The 18,111-nt window shown below is 36.0% G+C and overlaps 1 protein-coding gene across 1 annotated transcript in view; it reads left to right on the forward strand.

The window, feature by feature from the left end:
• Positions 1-1,549: 1,549 nt before the first annotated feature.
• LOC114324852 (collagen and calcium-binding EGF domain-containing protein 1-like) overlaps positions 1,550-18,111 on the forward strand; it is a 36,877-nt gene continuing 20,315 nt past the window's right edge. Inside the window, exons 1-2 of the mRNA XM_028272734.2 lie at positions 1,550-1,773; positions 17,568-17,783. Of these exons, the coding sequence (XP_028128535.1) occupies positions 17,599-17,783 (185 nt within the window). The 5' untranslated portion in view covers positions 1,550-1,773; positions 17,568-17,598. The remainder of the gene's footprint in view (positions 1,774-17,567; positions 17,784-18,111) is intronic.

The raw sequence follows: 18,111 nt of genomic DNA on the forward strand, positions 1-18,111 counted from the left end.
ACCAATTTTATTTTGAGCGTAACTTGGTTACATGTGATACATTTGTTACATTTTTTTTATAAAAACAGAAATAAATCATTTTTTAAACACTTTAAAAAAGTTGTAATGTGTTTTCCCCAAGAATGCTTCATTATTTAGATATTTCAGAATTATTATTCTATTTGGAATTTTTCGAATATGAACCTATTTTTCATTAACTATAACTCTGCTTTTGCTAGGTATAGAGACCTAATATATACACTATTTTTTTCACTTTTTTATAGGCTAGAGTTTTGGTAAGAGTATTTTTTTTCGACAAAATGCCTACGTTTTGAGTTATTTGCGAAAAACCGTCTAAAAACGTGGTTATTTTGTTGAAAAATGAACATATTCACTTGCAAATCACTCGAAAAGTATTGATTTGGTGAAAAAACTCTATATAACAAAAGTTGCTTAAAATTAGTCTGTTTATCCATTTCGGGACTTATCTTGGACATACATTTTTTCACCCCCGAGATGGGGTGAAACTCACCCCTAGGGCAGAAGCACACATCGGCACCATATCACTTTTTTTCTTTGACATGTTAGCTATGCGTATGCCAAATTTCATGTCAATCCAAGCGGTTCTTTAAAATTTACAGCAAAAAACCTGAAAGAATGTACTACAAATAAAATACAACCTTAGGAACTAATAAGTTTAACGGGGTATGCGCAAAATCTTGTAGGGAGTAGATAGGTATGCTTTTGTCATTTTACGGAACTTGGGTAATAAACATGTTGCAGATTTAAGTTGTAAAGGGAGATACGTGTTAGTTTTCTTGCGGAATATAATCTTTATCTCTAATATCTTTATTAACTCAATGGACGGGATCGGTAGACATCAAAGGTTGAATTTTTTGTGGAGTAATCAGTAATCATGACTATACCCCTTGCTGGAAAGACATGTAGTGTTTACGAATTAAGCAGTTTCTAAAATATATAAAGAAGCAAGTGTTAAAATTATGTGATCTTTGAAGTAACTTCTGCAATGTGTTGTCCTTCTGAGACCAAAGAGATTTCTTGTTGCTCTTTTTTGGAATTTAAAAATAACATCGAATTGGGCAGCTGCAGTAGAACCCCAAAAAGGAAGACCATATCGAAGATGAAAGTCGAACAAAGAAAAACATTTTATTTTAGAAGATGCTAAATTGCTTTCCTTCGAAACAGATCTTATTGCATATCAAGCTGAGGCGAGTTTCTTACCTAACAAATCGTTATGAGGGGACCATTTTGAGGTTGCTGTCTAAAAAAATACCAAGAAATTTTACAGAATCAACGGTATTGATCTGGCTGTTATTAAGAAGCAAAATGTTGAAGATCTCCTTTATATATAGGTATGTATTACTCAAATTATTTGCGATTTTTTAAATCAAATATTACTGTAATTAATTTCAATAATGAATTAAACTCTTGAATCCCGTTACAATGTAGTACTAAATAAACAAGTAAACAAATAATAAATCCTATTTCTCAGTATCTTAATTGATTTTATGTCTACATAATCATCATACGTCCATCTGATATAACGAAACTACGTAACTCCAATACCAGAAATGAACTACAGAAATGTCTGACATTCACAATTAATTGAAGTAGATACTTATTAATTGAGACTGGTTTAATTTTAAGAGCCCCAACAGTTCATTGTTTTAGTTCGGAGAGTGGCTATCGGTCTGTGCAGTCTTCTTGGGAAAAATGAGTGAAATTGTTAATAAATGAAGCTATTGGCAATCCTTATATCGCGCATTTTTAAAGGTAAGAAACTTGTACGTTAAGAAAATCGTTAAAAGTAGTAAATTTTTATGTTAGTATATGTATAATAGATCTGTAATAAACTCAATCAAAAATATACCGGGTGAACCATTAATTCGTAATGCTCTATTGTCCTCGTCTTTTCTTTGAATTATTAGTATATCTACATTGTTTGGATGGCTGATGAATATATATTAAGGATATGTAGAATCCGTCTGTGGAACAGTTCTGTGCTTACAGTACAACCATAATACTCCGGACCTCATCCATCCCATTGTATTATGTACATACTAAAAATAAGTCATCGCGAATTCCAGGTGAAATGTGCTATGAGGGAAATACTTTTGATAATCCCCAGGATATTGTCAACGCTTTTAAAACATTTTTTGAAAAAGTATATGTATCTACTGACAATAATGAACCAGAGGACATCAGCGTTCAGGGTTTTAATTTACCAACCATTAATTTTTTGAAATTTGAAGAAAATGAAATTCTGGAAGCTTTTAAAAGATTAAAAAATAAAATGACGACTGGTCCAGATAATATTCCAGCATTTCTAGTTAAATATTGTACACGAATATTTGTCAAACCGCTTCAAAAACTGTTTAACTTGTCTTTGGAAACTGGAAAATATCCTGAAATATGGAAAGAGTCAAAAGTATGTCCTATATTTAAAAATGGAGTTAAATCTGATTTATCTAATTACAGACCTGTCTCTCTGTTGTGTAACTTCTCAAAGATTTTCGAGATTGTTCTGTATAATCGTATATATCCGTGTGTTCGCGGCTATATTGCACCTTTTCAACACGGATTCATAGATAAACGATCTACCGTCACAAACCTGGTAGTGATGACACAATTTATTTCTGAAGTATTAGATGAACAAGGACAAATTGATGTCGTATATACAGATTTCTCGAAGGCATTTGATAAGGTGGTTCATCCGTATTTATTATCCAAGTTATCAAATTTAGGATTTTCTGTTAATTTAATTAAATTCTTTGGTAGTTATTTAATAGGAAGGAGACATTATGTATTCTATAATGGCTTTAAGTCAGATTTAATTCTGTCTAAGTCTGGTGTTCCGCAAGGCTCCAATCTAGGACCGTTATTATTTTTACTTTATATTAATGATTTGTTTCAAGAAATTAACTGTAAAAAATTGTGTTTTGCGGACGACTTGAAAATTTTCTGTAAGATCGACACTATTGGCGATTGTTTAGAACTTCAGCGTAACTTAACTGCTATTGATACATGGTGTACTAATAACAAACTACTATTAAATTCTACAAAATGTAAAGTAGCGAGTTTTTGCAGGAAATTGACGACAGTTAACTTTAACTATATAATTCAGAACTCTGTTTTGGAAAAATGTAATAGCCTCAAAGACTTAGGTGTCATTTTTGACTGCAAGTTAACTTTCAATTTGCATATTGAACAAAAAGTTTCTGAAGCTATGAGAATGTACGGTTTCATTATTAGGAATTGCAGAAACTTCACCAACATAACACCAATAAAATTATTATACTATTCTCTAGTACGTCCAAAATTAGAATATTGCAGTTTAGTTTGGTATCCTATATATAATTGTTATACAAAAGATATTGAAAAAGTATAGAGAAAACTTATAAAATATCTGATATTTAAAATTGATGGAATCTATCCTAACCGTGGATGTGATAATAATACATTATGTTGTAGAGTTGACATGGTTAGTTTAGAATTAAGGAGAGAAATTAGTTCATTAACATTTTTGTATAAATTATTACATAACAGTATTGACTGTAGTGATTTATTAGCACAAATTAATTTCAACGTTCCTCGAGTTAGATCTAGATCAAACGTTTTATTTAAGTGTCCAAGAGCAAGAACAAATATATTAGTTAAATCGCCTCTTTTTGTCATGTGTAAGAATTATAATAGTATTTGCAATCATTGTTATATTTTTTCGTGCTCACTTAATGATTTGTTAAAAATGGCTTCTCTTTACTTAGATTAGGTCTCTACTATTACTTTGTAGATGTTATACTAATGAATTATGTGATTATTGAAGTTATACTCCTTTAGGCGCGATTGAGAGTAAAATTTCATAATTCTGCGCGCATGCGCACACAGACAGTTTGGTATAAACGTTATACGGGATCTGATTGGGTGTTAAAATCATCTGTCAATAATAATTATTCAATATGGAGATTTTGGATAAACAAATTAATGTTGTGTATATTAGTTTTTATTGTTGTGATGGCAGAGAAAAATGCAAGTTTATAATATTGTAGTGACTTTTTAAATAGTTTTTAAAAGCGACAGGTACGTAATAATTATTGCAAATGTTTCATTATCCTAATAAAAAATTTCATAGGTAGGACTTACCTATTTGGAAAATTTAAAAAGAACCTACTAAAATAGAATATAATGCTTTAATTTACATAATTTGATTACCATCAAAATTTCTATCAATATTCACTTAATATATTGTTTTCTTACTCTGTTTTGTTGTATTCTAATATTTCTTTCAATTCTAAATAATTTCAATTCAAAATCAAAATAATTTGGTTAAATTCAGAACCGTCAAAAGTTTAATCCGTTTAGTTAGTGGATATTCGCACATGATGACACATGGTCTCCGTGGGTTAAAGTTTAAGGTGAATGAATTTCAATACTAACTGCACTGATAAGCGGGTTCGAACCCCAATGGAAACTTTTATTTTTTTTATACATTTTATGATTGTAAGTTTATTATATAATTTTTTTTTCAGAAAATACGTATTTAGTTAAAAAATTTTCCTACATTGTTCAGAAATCATTTGTGGCCTTTTTCAATGTGTTTGTTTGTGTGTGTTTTATTGTTTTATTATTTTAATTCTTGGCACTGTTTTAATAAAAATTTTTGAGAAGTAGTAAGTATTAAAATTAGTTTAATATTTAAATAAAATATAAATAAACTGTTTAAAGTATATTAATTTCGTTGAAATCATATAATAGAAGTATAACTTCTTACGTGCGTACAAAGTACACACACATTCTTTTTTTTTTCTGTATTTGTCCTATAAATGGGAAACTGTTGGGCAATAAAGCCATTATTATTATTATTATCAGATTTAGCCATACGGCTCACACTCCCTCTGAGGGGAAAATTGACTCATCCCAGATACCTACGGTATCAAAAGGATTGAGCTCTGGTGGGACTCTTTCCGTGTTATCGAGCCCTAGGTGACTTGGAATGCAGGTGTATCTCCCAAAAATTTTCTTACACTTCTGGCCGTCGCAAGTAGTACAGCTTTCTGCATGGTCTTATAAATATGTTCATTGAGACCCAGCTTTTTTATGCTTTCGAGGAGGGTCTTCGGAATGACTCCAGTAGTAGACATAACAATAGGTATCGTCTGGGTACTTTGCATTCTCCATTGTCTCCGTATTTGAATTTCCAGATCTCTATACTTGGCGATCTTTTCAGTAAATTTACTACGTAGATTATTGTTGTTAGGTATCGCCACATCAATTAGTGTTGTTTGTCTTGTTAATTTATTAACTAGTACGAGATCTGGTCTATTATGTGCCACTGTTTGGTCTGTGAGCACACTGCGGTCCCAGTATAGCTTGTAGTTGCCATCCTCAAGCATACTCTCAGGAACGTATTGATAATATGGGAGATGGTCCGTTTGGAGAAGTCCCAGCTTGTTAGCTATCTCTTGATGAAGGATTTTTCCCACTGCGTCATGCCGTTCCTTGTATTCAGTTGCAGCAAATGCCTGGCAGCCCCCTGTAATATGTTGGATGGTTTCTTGGGCTTGACATCCATATCGGCATCTGTCGTTTTGAACCTGAGGGTCTTTGACGATATATTTCAGGTAATTTCTGGTTGGTATAACCTGATCCTGAATGGCCAGTAATGAACCCTCCGTTTCAGGGAACATCTTTACTGATGTCAACCAATAGTTCGACGCTGTATTGTCGACATAGTCTTGGCTAACCTCATTGGGATGTCGCCCGTGCAGAGGTTTACCCATCCAGGTGCGCAGTTTTTCGTCCTTAGTAAGGTGGTTTATGCGCATTTCTGGTTCCCTCAGTTTGATCGGTGTTGTGTCATCTACTGCGCAAATTGCGCGGTGTAGAGTAGATGTCTCAGCCTGCATCTGAAAATAAGTTCTTAAATTAGCAATCTGTTTATCTAATTGCTCACCTATATCCATAAGTCCTCTTCCTCCTAAATACCGGGGTAATGTCGTTCGTTCTACTGCACTTTTAGGGTGGTGTTTTTGTGCCTTTGTAAGGTGTGTTCGTACTTTTCTCTGAAGATTTTCTATATCCGTTTTTGTCCACTTAACAATACCAAATGAATAGCTAAGCGCGGAACAAGCGTAGGTGTTCAGTGCCTTAAACAAATTTTTACTATTAAGCTGTGAACGAAGCAGTTGTTTTACCCTTCTTATAAACTCAGTTGTTATCTCAGTTTTCATTTGCTTATGGTCAATTTTCCGCGCCTGCTTTACTCCAAGATATTTGTACATATCGTTATCGCCCATGGCCTCGATGTTCTGGCCATTTTGCATATCGAATCCACCGGGCTGTACCTTTCCTCTAACTATATTCAAAACACGGCACTTGTCTAGACCGAACTGCATACTAATATCATTAGAGAATGTTTCTACAGTTTTTAGCATCTCTTCTAGGTGTTCTCGAGTGGAAGCCATTAATTTCAAATCATCCATATACAACAGATGATTGAGCTTCGCTACTACAGTATTATTGCTTTTAATGCTAAAACCTGAGTCAGTGGAGTTTAATAGTTGGGAAAGGGGGTTCAGAACTAAACAGAACCACAGTGGACTCAACGAGTCTCCTTGAAACAGGCCCCGGCTGATTGCGATATTTTCGGTTTCGATATTGTTTTCACCAGGTATTTGGAGGTGAATTTTAGTCTTCCAATCTCTCATTATATGCCTTAAAAAGGTCACTATGTTATCATCGACTTTGTATATTTTCAATATATCTATTAGCCATTCATGCGGTACTGAATCAAAGGCCTTTTTATAGTCAATAAAAGCAGTAAAAAGGTTCCTTTTTTTAGTGAATGCCTGGTTAGAAATGACTGAGTCGATGATAAGCTGTTCTTTGCAACCCATGGAACCCTTAGCGCATCCTTTCTGTTGAGGCTCTATGATATTGTTTAGAGCACAGTGTTGGTAGATACGCCGGGTTACACAGGATGTGACCAATTTATACAATGTTGGAAGACAAGTAATTGGGCGGTACTTGGATGGATCTTGGGTGTTATTTTGATCCTTGGGTATTAAATAAGTAGTTCCCTGAGTTAGAAATGATGGTAATTCCTGCGGATTAGAAATAACATGATTAATTAATGTTGATAAGCACTCATGAATACTCCAAAACTTTTTAAGCCAAAAGTTCTGAACTCCGTCTGGTCCAGGAGATTTCCAGTTATGAAGCTCTTTGATGACATTTGAGACTTCTTCAGTCGTGAATGGTTCGTAGTTAGCAGTGACGTAGTGGTGACAGTTGTGTGTCGTATCTTCTATCCAGCCAGCATTGTTGTTAAGAGCAGCTGGTGTGGAAAGTTGATTTCCCCAAAACTCATGAATTTCTTCTTGGCTTGGGTAAGACTTGTCGACACTTTCTACGGTGGAATTGAGTTTTCGGTAAAACGCCTTCTCAGAGTTCTCAAAAAGTGCATTGTCACATTTTCGGTTGTTACTAACTTTATACCTTCTTAATCGTCCTGAATAGACGGAGAGTTTTTGTTTTAATGTATCCAGACACTGTTGAGCTGTGTTATTTTCTGGATCGTATCTCGAGTGTCTTGCAGTGCTCCGCATTATTTCTTCAGCTCTCTTAATGACTTTTCTACTTGTTACACCTCTTATATATTCTGTGACTTGACCAATATCCCTACGAAGTAATTCAATTTTTCCGAGAAGTCTTTTTTCCCAGGGTGCAATTCTGTTACCAGTCCTTCCGTTATTAGTACCCCGTCGTGTTCTGATCTTAACGCCCATTACATTGGCAATTGCTGTTGCTGCACAGTAGATTAGCATATGCAGATACTCCAATGTGTGGGCTTCTACGACATAATTGGGTAGGACTTCAGTGTTCACAATTTGTAACAGCGCACCTAGTTTCTTACAAGAGTTTATTCGTGGTAGCGGTGGTCTGCTAAGTGGATTTGTTCCATTAAACTCTTGTACGGCACGAGCCATTTCGTTTGCTAGACTATCGCGCAACTCGTTGTTTTCCTGCTGTGTATTGTCAGGTTGAGTTTCTGGTATGGGAATCTCAGGAATCTGCTCATCAAGGATTTCATTAGGGACTTGATCTAAAACTAGCCCTTGGTTGTTAATCTCCCGTTCGACTTCGCTTTTGATCGTATTGCGTCTAGCCTCTGGGATAAGGTTGTTTCTTATGATTACCCGGTATTGATCTGATACTCTTTGCTCCGATACTTGAATATCTGGGTACTCCCTGCAAAATTCGGCATACAGCTGTTGTCTGAAGCCGATCGTTTCTTGACCGAGGTTTGTCACCTTATAATAGAAGCGCAAAATGCTTTCGTTAATGGACACAGTCCATTTCATGCGCTGCCTCGGTCGTCCCGCTTGAGTGAGCGCCGGCTGATGTTCCAGCGCAGCACCTTCAGCGGGTGGAGCTCTTGCTGTTGTTTGGCTCGCTTGTGGTTGTTGTTGTTGTTGGGCTGTAGCTGATTGTATGACAGGGGCCCGCCTCCTCAACACCCTGCCACCGACGTCCCGCATGCTGTCACGTCCAGCGCCGGCTCCAGACGTGCCCTGGCGATCCCCAGGCAGCGATCCTAAACATAAATCAATATTCTCCATATTAATGGGTGTGCATTTTATACCTACTGCCAAGTGTCAGTTTTTGTTCCACGGCAAGTATCCCTGCTACCCTCTGGGTATTGGCGCTACGAATACCCAGAAAGCATCCCCCATTCGCAGGGGGCCGCGCCTGATAGAAGAACTGACAAAAAACTCCCACAGGTTATTATTATTATTATTATCAGATTTAGCCATACGGCTCACACTCCCTCTGAGGGGAAAATTGACTCATCCCAGATACCTACGGTATCAAAAGAATTGAGCTCTGGTGGGACTCTTTCCGTGTTATCGAGCCCTAGGTGACTTGGAATGCAGGAGTATCTCCCAAAAATTTTCTTACACTTCTGGCCGTCGCAAGTAGTACAGCTTTCTGCATGGTCTTATAAATATGTTCATTGAGACCCAGCTTTTTTATGCTTTCGAGGAGGGTCTTCGGAATGACTCCAGTAGTAGACATAACAATAGGTATCGTCTGGGTACTTTGCATTCTCCATTGTCTCCGTATTTGAATTTCCAGATCTCTATACTTGGCGATCTTTTCAGTAAATTTACTACGTAGATTATTGTTGTTAGGTATCGCCACATCAATTAGTGTTGTTTGTCTTGTTAATTTATTAACTAGTACGAGATCTGGTCTATTATGTGCCACTGTTTGGTCTGTGAGCACACTGCGGTCCCAGTATAGCTTGTAGTTGCCATCCTCAAGCATACTCTCAGGAACGTATTGATAATATGGGAGATGGTCCGTTTGGAGAAGTCCCAGCTTGTTAGCTATCTCTTGATGAAGGATTTTTCCCACTGCGTCATGCCGTTCCTTGTATTCAGTTGCAGCAAATGCCTGGCAGCCCCCCGTAATATGTTGGATGGTTTCTTGGGCTTGACATCCATATCGGCATCTGTCGTTTTGAACCTGAGGGTCTTTGACGATATATTTCAGGTAATTTCTGGTTGGTATAACCTGATCCTGAATGGCCAGTAATGAACCCTCCGTTTCAGGGAACATCTTTCCTGATGTCAACCAATAGTTCGACGCTGTATTGTCGACATAGTCTTGGCTAACCTCATTGGGATGTCGCCCGTGCAGAGGTTTACCCATCCAGGTGCGCAGTTTTTCGTCCTTAGTAAGGTGGTTTATGCGCATTTCTGGTTCCCTCAGTTTGATAGGTGTTGTGTCATCTACTGCGCAAATTGCGCGGTGTAGAGTAGATGTCTCAGCCTGCATCTGAAAATAAGTTCTTAAATTAGCAATCTGTTTATCTAATTGCTCACCTATATCCATAAGTCCTCTTCCTCCTAAATACCGGGGTAATGTCGTTCGTTCTACTGCACTTTTAGGGTGGTGTTTTTGTGCCTTTGTGAGGTGTGTTCGTACTTTTCGCTGAAGATTTTCTATATCCGTTTTTGTCCACTTAACAATACCAAATGAATAGCTAAGCGCGGAACAAGCGTAGGTGTTCAGTGCCTTAAACAAATTTTTACTGTTAAGCTGTGAACGAAGCAGTTGTTTTACCCTTCTTATAAACTCAGTTGTTATCTCAGTTTTCATTTGCTTATGGTCAATTTTCCGCGCCTGCTTCACTCCAAGATATTTGTACATATCGTTATCGCCCATGGCCTCGATGTTCTGGCCATTTTGCATATCGAATCCACCGGGCTGTACCTTTCCTCTGACTATATTCAAAACACGGCACTTGTCTAGACCGAACTGCATACTAATATCATTAGAGAATGTTTCTACAGTTTTTAGCATCTCTTCTAGGTGTTCTCGAGTTGAAGACATTAATTTCAAATCATCCATATACAACAGATGATTGAGCTTCGCTACTACAGTATTATTGCTTTTAATGCTAAAACCTGAGTCAGTGTAGTTTAATAGTTGGGAAAGGGGGTTCAAAGCTAAACAGAACCACAGTGGACTCAACGAGTCTCCTTGAAACAGGCCCCGGTTGATTGCGATATTTTCGGTTTCGATATTGTTTTCACCAGGTATTTTAAGGTGAATTTTAGTCTTCCAATCTCTCATTATATGCCTTAAAAAGGTCACTATGTTATCATCGACTTTGTATATTTTCAATATATGTATTAGCCATTCATGCGGTACTGAATCAAAGGCCTTTTTATAGTCAATAAAAGCAGTAAAAAGGTTCCTTTTTTTAGTGAATGCCTGGTTAGAAATGACTGAGTCGATGATAAGCTGTTCTTTGCAACCCATGGAACCCTTAGCGCATCCTTTCTGTTGAGGCTCTATGATATTGTTTAGAGCACAGTGTTGGTAGATACGCCGGGTTACACAGGATGTGACCAATTTATACAAAGTTGGAAGACAAGTAATTGGGCGGTACTTGGATGGATCTTGGGTGTTATTTTGATCCTTGGATATTAAATAAGTAGTTCCCTGAGTTAGAAATGATGGTAATTCCTGCGGATTAGAAATAACATGATTAATTAATGTTGATAAGCACTCATGAATACTCCAAAACTTTTTAAGCCAGAAGTTCTGAACTCCGTCTGGTCCAGGAGATTTCCAGTTATGAAGCTCTTTGATGACATTTGAGACTTCTTCAGTCGTGAATGGTTCGTAGTTAGCAGTGACGTAGTGGTGACAGTTGTGCGTCGTATCTTCTATCCAGCCAGCATTGTTGTTAAAAGCAGCTGGTGTGGAAAGTTGATTTCCCCAAAACTCATGAATTTCTTCTTGGCTTGGGTAAGACTTGTCGACACTTTCTACGGTGGAATTGAGTTTTCGGTAGAACGCCTTCTCAGAGTTCTCAAAAAGTGCATTGTCACATTTTCGGTTGTTACTAACTTTATACCTTCTTAATCGTCCTGAATAGACGGAGAGTTTTTGTTTTAATGTATCCAGACACTGTTGGGCTGTGTTATTTTCTGGATCGTATCTCGAGTGTCTTGCAGTGCTCCGCATTATTTCTTCAGCTCTTTTAATGATTTTTCTACTTGTAACACCTCTTATATATTCTGTGACTTGACCAATATCCCTACGCAGTAATTCAATTTTTCCGAGAAGTCTTTTTTCCCAGGGTGCAATTCTGTTACCAGTCCTTCCGTTATTAGTACCCCGTCGTGTTCTGATCTTAACGCTCATTACATTGGCAATTGCTGTAGCTGCACAGTAGATTAGCATATGCAGATATTCCAATGTGTGGGCTTCTACGACATAATTGGGTAGGACTTCAGTATTCACAATTTGTAACAGGGCACCTAGTTTCTTACAAGAGTTTATTCGTGGTAGCGGTGGTCTGCTAAGTGGATTTGTTCCATTAAACTCTTGTACGGCACGAGCCATTTCGTTCTCTAGACTATCGCGCAACTCGTTGTTTTCCTGCTGTGTATTGTCAGGTTGAGTTTCTGGTATGGGAATCTGAGGAATCTGCTCATCAAGGATTTCATTAGGGACTTGATCTAAAACTAGCTCTTGGTTATTAATCTCCCGTTCGACTTCGCTTTTGATCGTATTGTGTCTAGTCTCTGGGATAAGGTTGTTTCTTATGATTACCCGGTATTGATCTGATACTCTTTGCTCCGATACTTGAATATCTGGGTACTCCCTGCAAAATTCGGCATACAGCTGTTGTCTGTAGCCGATCGTTTCTTGACCGAGGTTGGTCACCTTATAATAGAAGCGCAAAATGCTTTCGTTGATGGACACAGTCCATTTCATGCGCTGCCTCGGTCGTCCCGCTTGAGTGAGCGCCGGCTGATGTTCCAGCGCAGCACCTTCAGCGAGTGGAGCTCTTGCTGTTGTTTGGCTCGCTTGTGGTTGTTGTTCTTGTTGTTGTTGTTATTATTATTATTATTATTATTATTATTATCCCATGGCGCTAGACGCGAGGTTTGCCTCCCTCTGCAAATCTCTCCATTTAATACGGTCTGTGGCCATCCTCCTCAATAATGACTGGCAGAAATTTCATTTCTTACGTCCTCATCCACATCGCCTTCCCATCGATTTCTCGGTTCTCTAAAATAGGTTTCTTCCCTGTATTCTTGCATTCAACAGTTTCTTGTAGGAAGCTTGTTTTCTTTCATCCTAAATATATGGCCTGCCCACTGAAGCAAACTATTCGTCAGATTATGGTCTGTAGATACGTCTTATAATGTCTCCTGATTTAAAAATCTCGTTTCTAGCGAAGTATACTATATTGGCTAAGATGATTCATCTGCTAAGCTCTGCACCTTCAATGTTCTCTTTAGTGATTTTGGTTCTTAAATAAGAAATTGTCAAGATTACGTTATGACCGAGGGACGAAAGTTCCTTAGATAAATAAAAGGTTTCTTTTGAGTGAAATTTTTGAAATTAAAAATCACACTAAATTTTCTCTTTTATTTTCACCCCTGTAACTTATTAAAATAAACCTTATAGAAGTTTTCAGGGACTTTCGGCCCTCAGCAATAATATAATCTTTCATTCAGCGTCTAAATTTTTCAAAAATACTTAGTAGTTTTCTCAGGATTCGAAAAAAACGAATACATTTAAAACACATTGAAAATTTTGACAGCCGACATTTTGCGCCTTTTCCCTTAATTGTGGAACGTGATTTTAATTGTGGAAAATGTCATCCTGACAAGTTTTTGATTGTGAAAACTGGCAGGTTGTTTTTAAGTTGATTCAATAACAAATTTTATATAATATCTGAAAAAATGTTTGTCCGACAAATATGTTAACCAATTAGTAAGTCCGACACGTAGAACATGTCAAATAGTCCAGAGAAATAAGATTTTTCTCGTGACACATCCCCCTCCAGGCCGAAACCAAATTTCTTGAATAGTATGGGCATCTACACACAACGCAAAAGTCTAGGGATATTTTTATAAATAGACGTATTTTGTTTATCTGTAATCAACTTAAAAAAAGTAATACAAAATTTGTAGTTTAAATTGTGGTTTAATATGTCAAAAACCATGAATTGCAAAAAAAAAACAGAAAATTGGAGCAAAAAAATATACTGAAAATCACCCATGTTTCACATACCACCATAAAATGTCAAAAATACGAAATATAAACTTAAAATAAAGTATGGCCACCAGGTTGGTTTATGACAGCGCTCTACATCTACTGTTCATGCTCCGAATCACATTGTTAATGTCTGCTTGAGGTGGTTGTGTCCATTGTTTTCTCAGAAGCTCTTTTAATTGAAACTCATTGTAGATATTGCCCATATGTGGAGTAATTCTTCGTTGGAGCATGTCCCATACTTGCTCAATGGGATTGAAGTCCGGTGATTGTGCTGGCCACGGCAATACATCAATACCCTCGTTATCCAACCAGTTTGTTACAATATGCGCAACATGTGGACGAGCGTTATCATGCATAAAGTAAAAATTTTCTCCAACAGCAGCAGCAAACGGGCGCACAACAGGTTCAAGAAGAGTGTCCAAATATTGCTGACTTCTGAGAAAGCCACGTGGGAAAATGAAGTCAGTCCTTTCGTCAATCCGCCCATACCATTAATGTACCACCTCTGTATGCATACACTTCTTGAAGATGTCGTAATCGTTCTCCATTTCCGGGTCGTCGTCAAACTCTTGTCCGACGAGAATCTGGATGAAATCCATATCTAGACTCGTCACTAAACAAAACTGTGGCCCAGTCATTGTCAGTCCAATTCTGAAACTCTTGACACCAGGTTAATCTTGCAGCGCGATTGCCTCTAAATAGAGGTGGACATCTCAGTGGTCGCCGACTACGAAGATTGGCTTCATGGAGACGATTCCTCACAGTACTGCGGCTAATTGTTACATTATGTGCAAGCTGTAATTCATTAACCAGCTGGGGTGCAGGTATTGTTGGCTGCCTTCTGGCATTTAAAATTAAATATCGGTCTTGAGCGACGGTTGTAGAGAGACCACGTCCTGTATGCTGCTCGGCTGGACTCCCAGTGTCTCTAAACCGACGCCACAAACGACTTACGACGCTTTGTGAGACACCCAGCTGGTCAGCAACTTGAGTTTGTCGCATACCAGCTTGAAGAAGGCCCAAGGCTCTATTCATCTCGTCCAACGTTAAATGTTGTCGTTGCATGGTAAAAAGACAATATGTTTAACTCACCTATTAAGCAAGAATGGTATAAAGTGACTAAAATAAAAAATAAACAAAACATAAAAATGTCGATTTTTTGTCCCCTATAAAAAACATTCTAAAACACGTATTGCTATCAGTTTTACAATTTTTTTTTGTTAAGAAGTGAGTGTCTGCATCAACAATTATAGTACAAGCAAATTTATATGGTCATGAAATAATTTCTGTCATTGGTATTGTCAAATTATTAAAATATCCTTAGACTTTTGCGTTGTGTATATATTAATAACCTATATGTTTCCTGCAGCCGCTTTTGACGATATACATAGTTATAAACAAATGAAGATCAAAAAACGGTAAATTTTCGCTTTTTTCGTCTATTACTAAAACGTGAAGCAATCTAAACTTTGAAAATAAGAAACTCATGAATCATATAAAAAACTTCAATATGGCGTTCGCTGAATATGTCTATCCTTATTTGTTGTTTAGATAATTGAAAAATAAGTCATAAATTTTGAGATTTTATAAATGTTCATAACTTATGTAAAAATTAAGTTAGAACCTTCTTATTACACGGAATTCTTAGACTGTTTGTGCTTAAATTATATTTTAAAATTCAAAGTAATTAGTCAAATAGTTTAAAAGTTATTTAATTTGTTTATTTCATATATGTAAATTCATTTTTTTTTGCAACACTATAAGTATAAAATTATAAGGTTACAGTAATACTTCGGACAGTTTATGAAAGAAGAACATTTTTATACTATTAATCGAATTAAAAATATTGACAAAAAGTAATTTTAAACAGTGTAAAATTATTTTGCAAAAACATGTCGATTTTTTGCTTCCTTATAAACAATTAGAATAACTTTTTAACCGTTACCCGTAGAAAAATTAATTTTTCCACCTACCTCTACCGAAAGTATACTTTTCCGGACCTGATTGTAGGGAGCAAAGTTGTACTTTTCCTCCCTAGGGAGGAAAATATTTTTCATCCCTAGGGAGGAAAAGTAAAAGTGACGTCATGGTATTTCATTCATGAAATATAACTTATTGACGCCCTGTACAATATCTACTTTCTATTACGTAAGTATTTAAACATTTTAACGTTTATTTATAAAACACCCTGTATTTTGCAGAATGGTAAAAACAGTAAATTTTTATTTTGATTTAACAATGTTTACATTAATAATTTGACTTATATTTGACAGTTGACAGTTATATTGTACCTACTTGTTAGTTTTAATTCTAATAAATTTTGTTGGTTAGTTACATAAATAAATTAAGTAAAAATAAAAAAATTACTTGTTATTTGAGGAAGGTGGAAAAACCATATGTATAACATGGGAGTAAAGTGCCTTTTCCTCCCATGAATGATTACTGCCCTCCGCTACGCGTCGGGCAGTAAACTTCATTCTCGGGAGGAAAAGTAGCACTTTCCTCCCTTGTTATACAAATAGCTATTTCATATTTAGAAAAACTGAATTTTTATACACATTTAGAAAGAAAAACATTTGTCCTACGACAATTAGGAACGAAGTTAGCACCCCCTTTTTTTAATTCACATGTTCTTGCAAAATAATTTTGCAATATTTAGAATTATTTTTTGTCATTTTTTTTAATTAAATTAATAGTGTAAATCTTCTTCTTTTATAAACTATCCAAAGTATTACTGTAACTTCATAATTTTCTGACTTATAGTGTTGCAAAAAAAATTAATTTGGAATAAACCAATTAAATAACTTTTAGGGCCGGTTGTTCGAACGCTAATCAACAATGATCACTATCAAATATTTAATTACTGTCACAACTGTCAATGTCAACTTTGGTTGGGTTGCTGAAAACATAATTGATTATAATTATGAGATCAGTTAATCAATTAACATAACAATTATTAACATAATTAATTAACTAATATCATAATTGTAATCAATAATTATGTTTTCAGCAATCCAATCAAAGTTGACGTTGACAGTTGTGACAGTAATTAAATATTTGATAATGATCATTTTTGATTAGCGTTCGAACAACCGGCCCTTAAACTATTTGACCAATTGCTTTGAAATGTAGGGTATGATTTAAGCACCGGAAGTCTCAGCATTCCGTCTAATAAGAAGGTTCTAAATTAATTTTTACATAAGTTATGAATATTTATTATTATTTATTATTTATTAAGTTATTTCTCTGAACTGAAATAACAGAAATTATATTGATGGTTAATAGCAGTCTGATTTTTGCACGAGAGTTTAATGAAAAGGTAACAAATCAATTGGAAGTTCTGTCCGACAAAATACATGGGACGTTTTCGTAGTCTGACATTCGTAACCTGTCCCCTGTTCCACAATTAAAAATTCTCCTGTTCCAGTGTTCCCGTATACACCAAAGTTTGTCCGACTAGACACCGTTAAGCTATTAACAAATTTTCAGCTTGCTATTAATAAACATTTCTTGGTACGCGGGATCCAGACCCAAGACACTAAAGAAGTTAAAGAAGCTTAAAAAACATATTCTTAAAACTGCTGAAACTGCTGACAAAACATAAAACATGAACTGTTAGAAGACGCAGACAATGAGCAACAGAGGTTCAACGTGCAATCAAACTGCAGAGGAATACCCACAGAATTGTTCAAGTTGGTACACCATTTGTCAACTTGCCATGTATTCTAATGCTCGCTGTTTGATTATAGTATAATATGTTTTTAGTAATTCCAAAATCTTTATCATTTATACCGACTTCTTTTATTGACGTCAGTTTATCGAGTTGTATTCTATCACTCTATCACTCATTAGCGTCATAGCGTCACTTTATCGAAAGTCTTTTGGTGGTCTATAAAACATATCTATGAGCTACAAGATATTCTCGAGTAAACTTTAAACATTAACAAAAACTATATTAAATCTTTTTTTAATTGCAGGTGTTTTAGTTAACAAACCATCAACAGCTTGATGACCAATCAAGTGATGAGATCAACAAAAAGTCAACTTCCCTTAGTATTTCAGAATAACCTATCACTATTTAGAATATTTTTGTTTTTAATGTTCATAACAAAAAGTTGGAATGAGGAAGCAGTAGCATTACAAGAAGATGGATATTACATAGATCAGCTGAATGAAATAGCTGCAGGTGAAAGGTAGGTGAAATTTTAAATTGGTCTATTTATTCTTCTTCTTCTTCCTCTTTATAAGCAATTCTGCTAGTTCATTGGCCGATTATGGAAGGTTGACACTCTATCTTTTGCACGGTCGGCCGATACTTCTTCTACCGATTGGTGATTTATCTCGTGCTATTTTGACCACACGTGTCTCCCCTATTCTGGTTATGTGGTTATTCCATTCCTTTTTTTCTATTTAGGGTCCATTCGTTTATACACTGCACGTTACATTGTCTTCTAAGATCTTGACTCCTCTTTAGATCTCTCGGAGTATTTCCTGTAATTCTTCTCAGTACTCTCATCTCTG

The sequence above is a fragment of the Diabrotica virgifera genome, chromosome 5 (genome assembly GCF_917563875.1).
Source record: "Diabrotica virgifera virgifera chromosome 5, PGI_DIABVI_V3a".
In the NCBI taxonomy this organism is placed as follows: Eukaryota; Metazoa; Arthropoda; class Insecta; order Coleoptera; family Chrysomelidae; genus Diabrotica; species Diabrotica virgifera.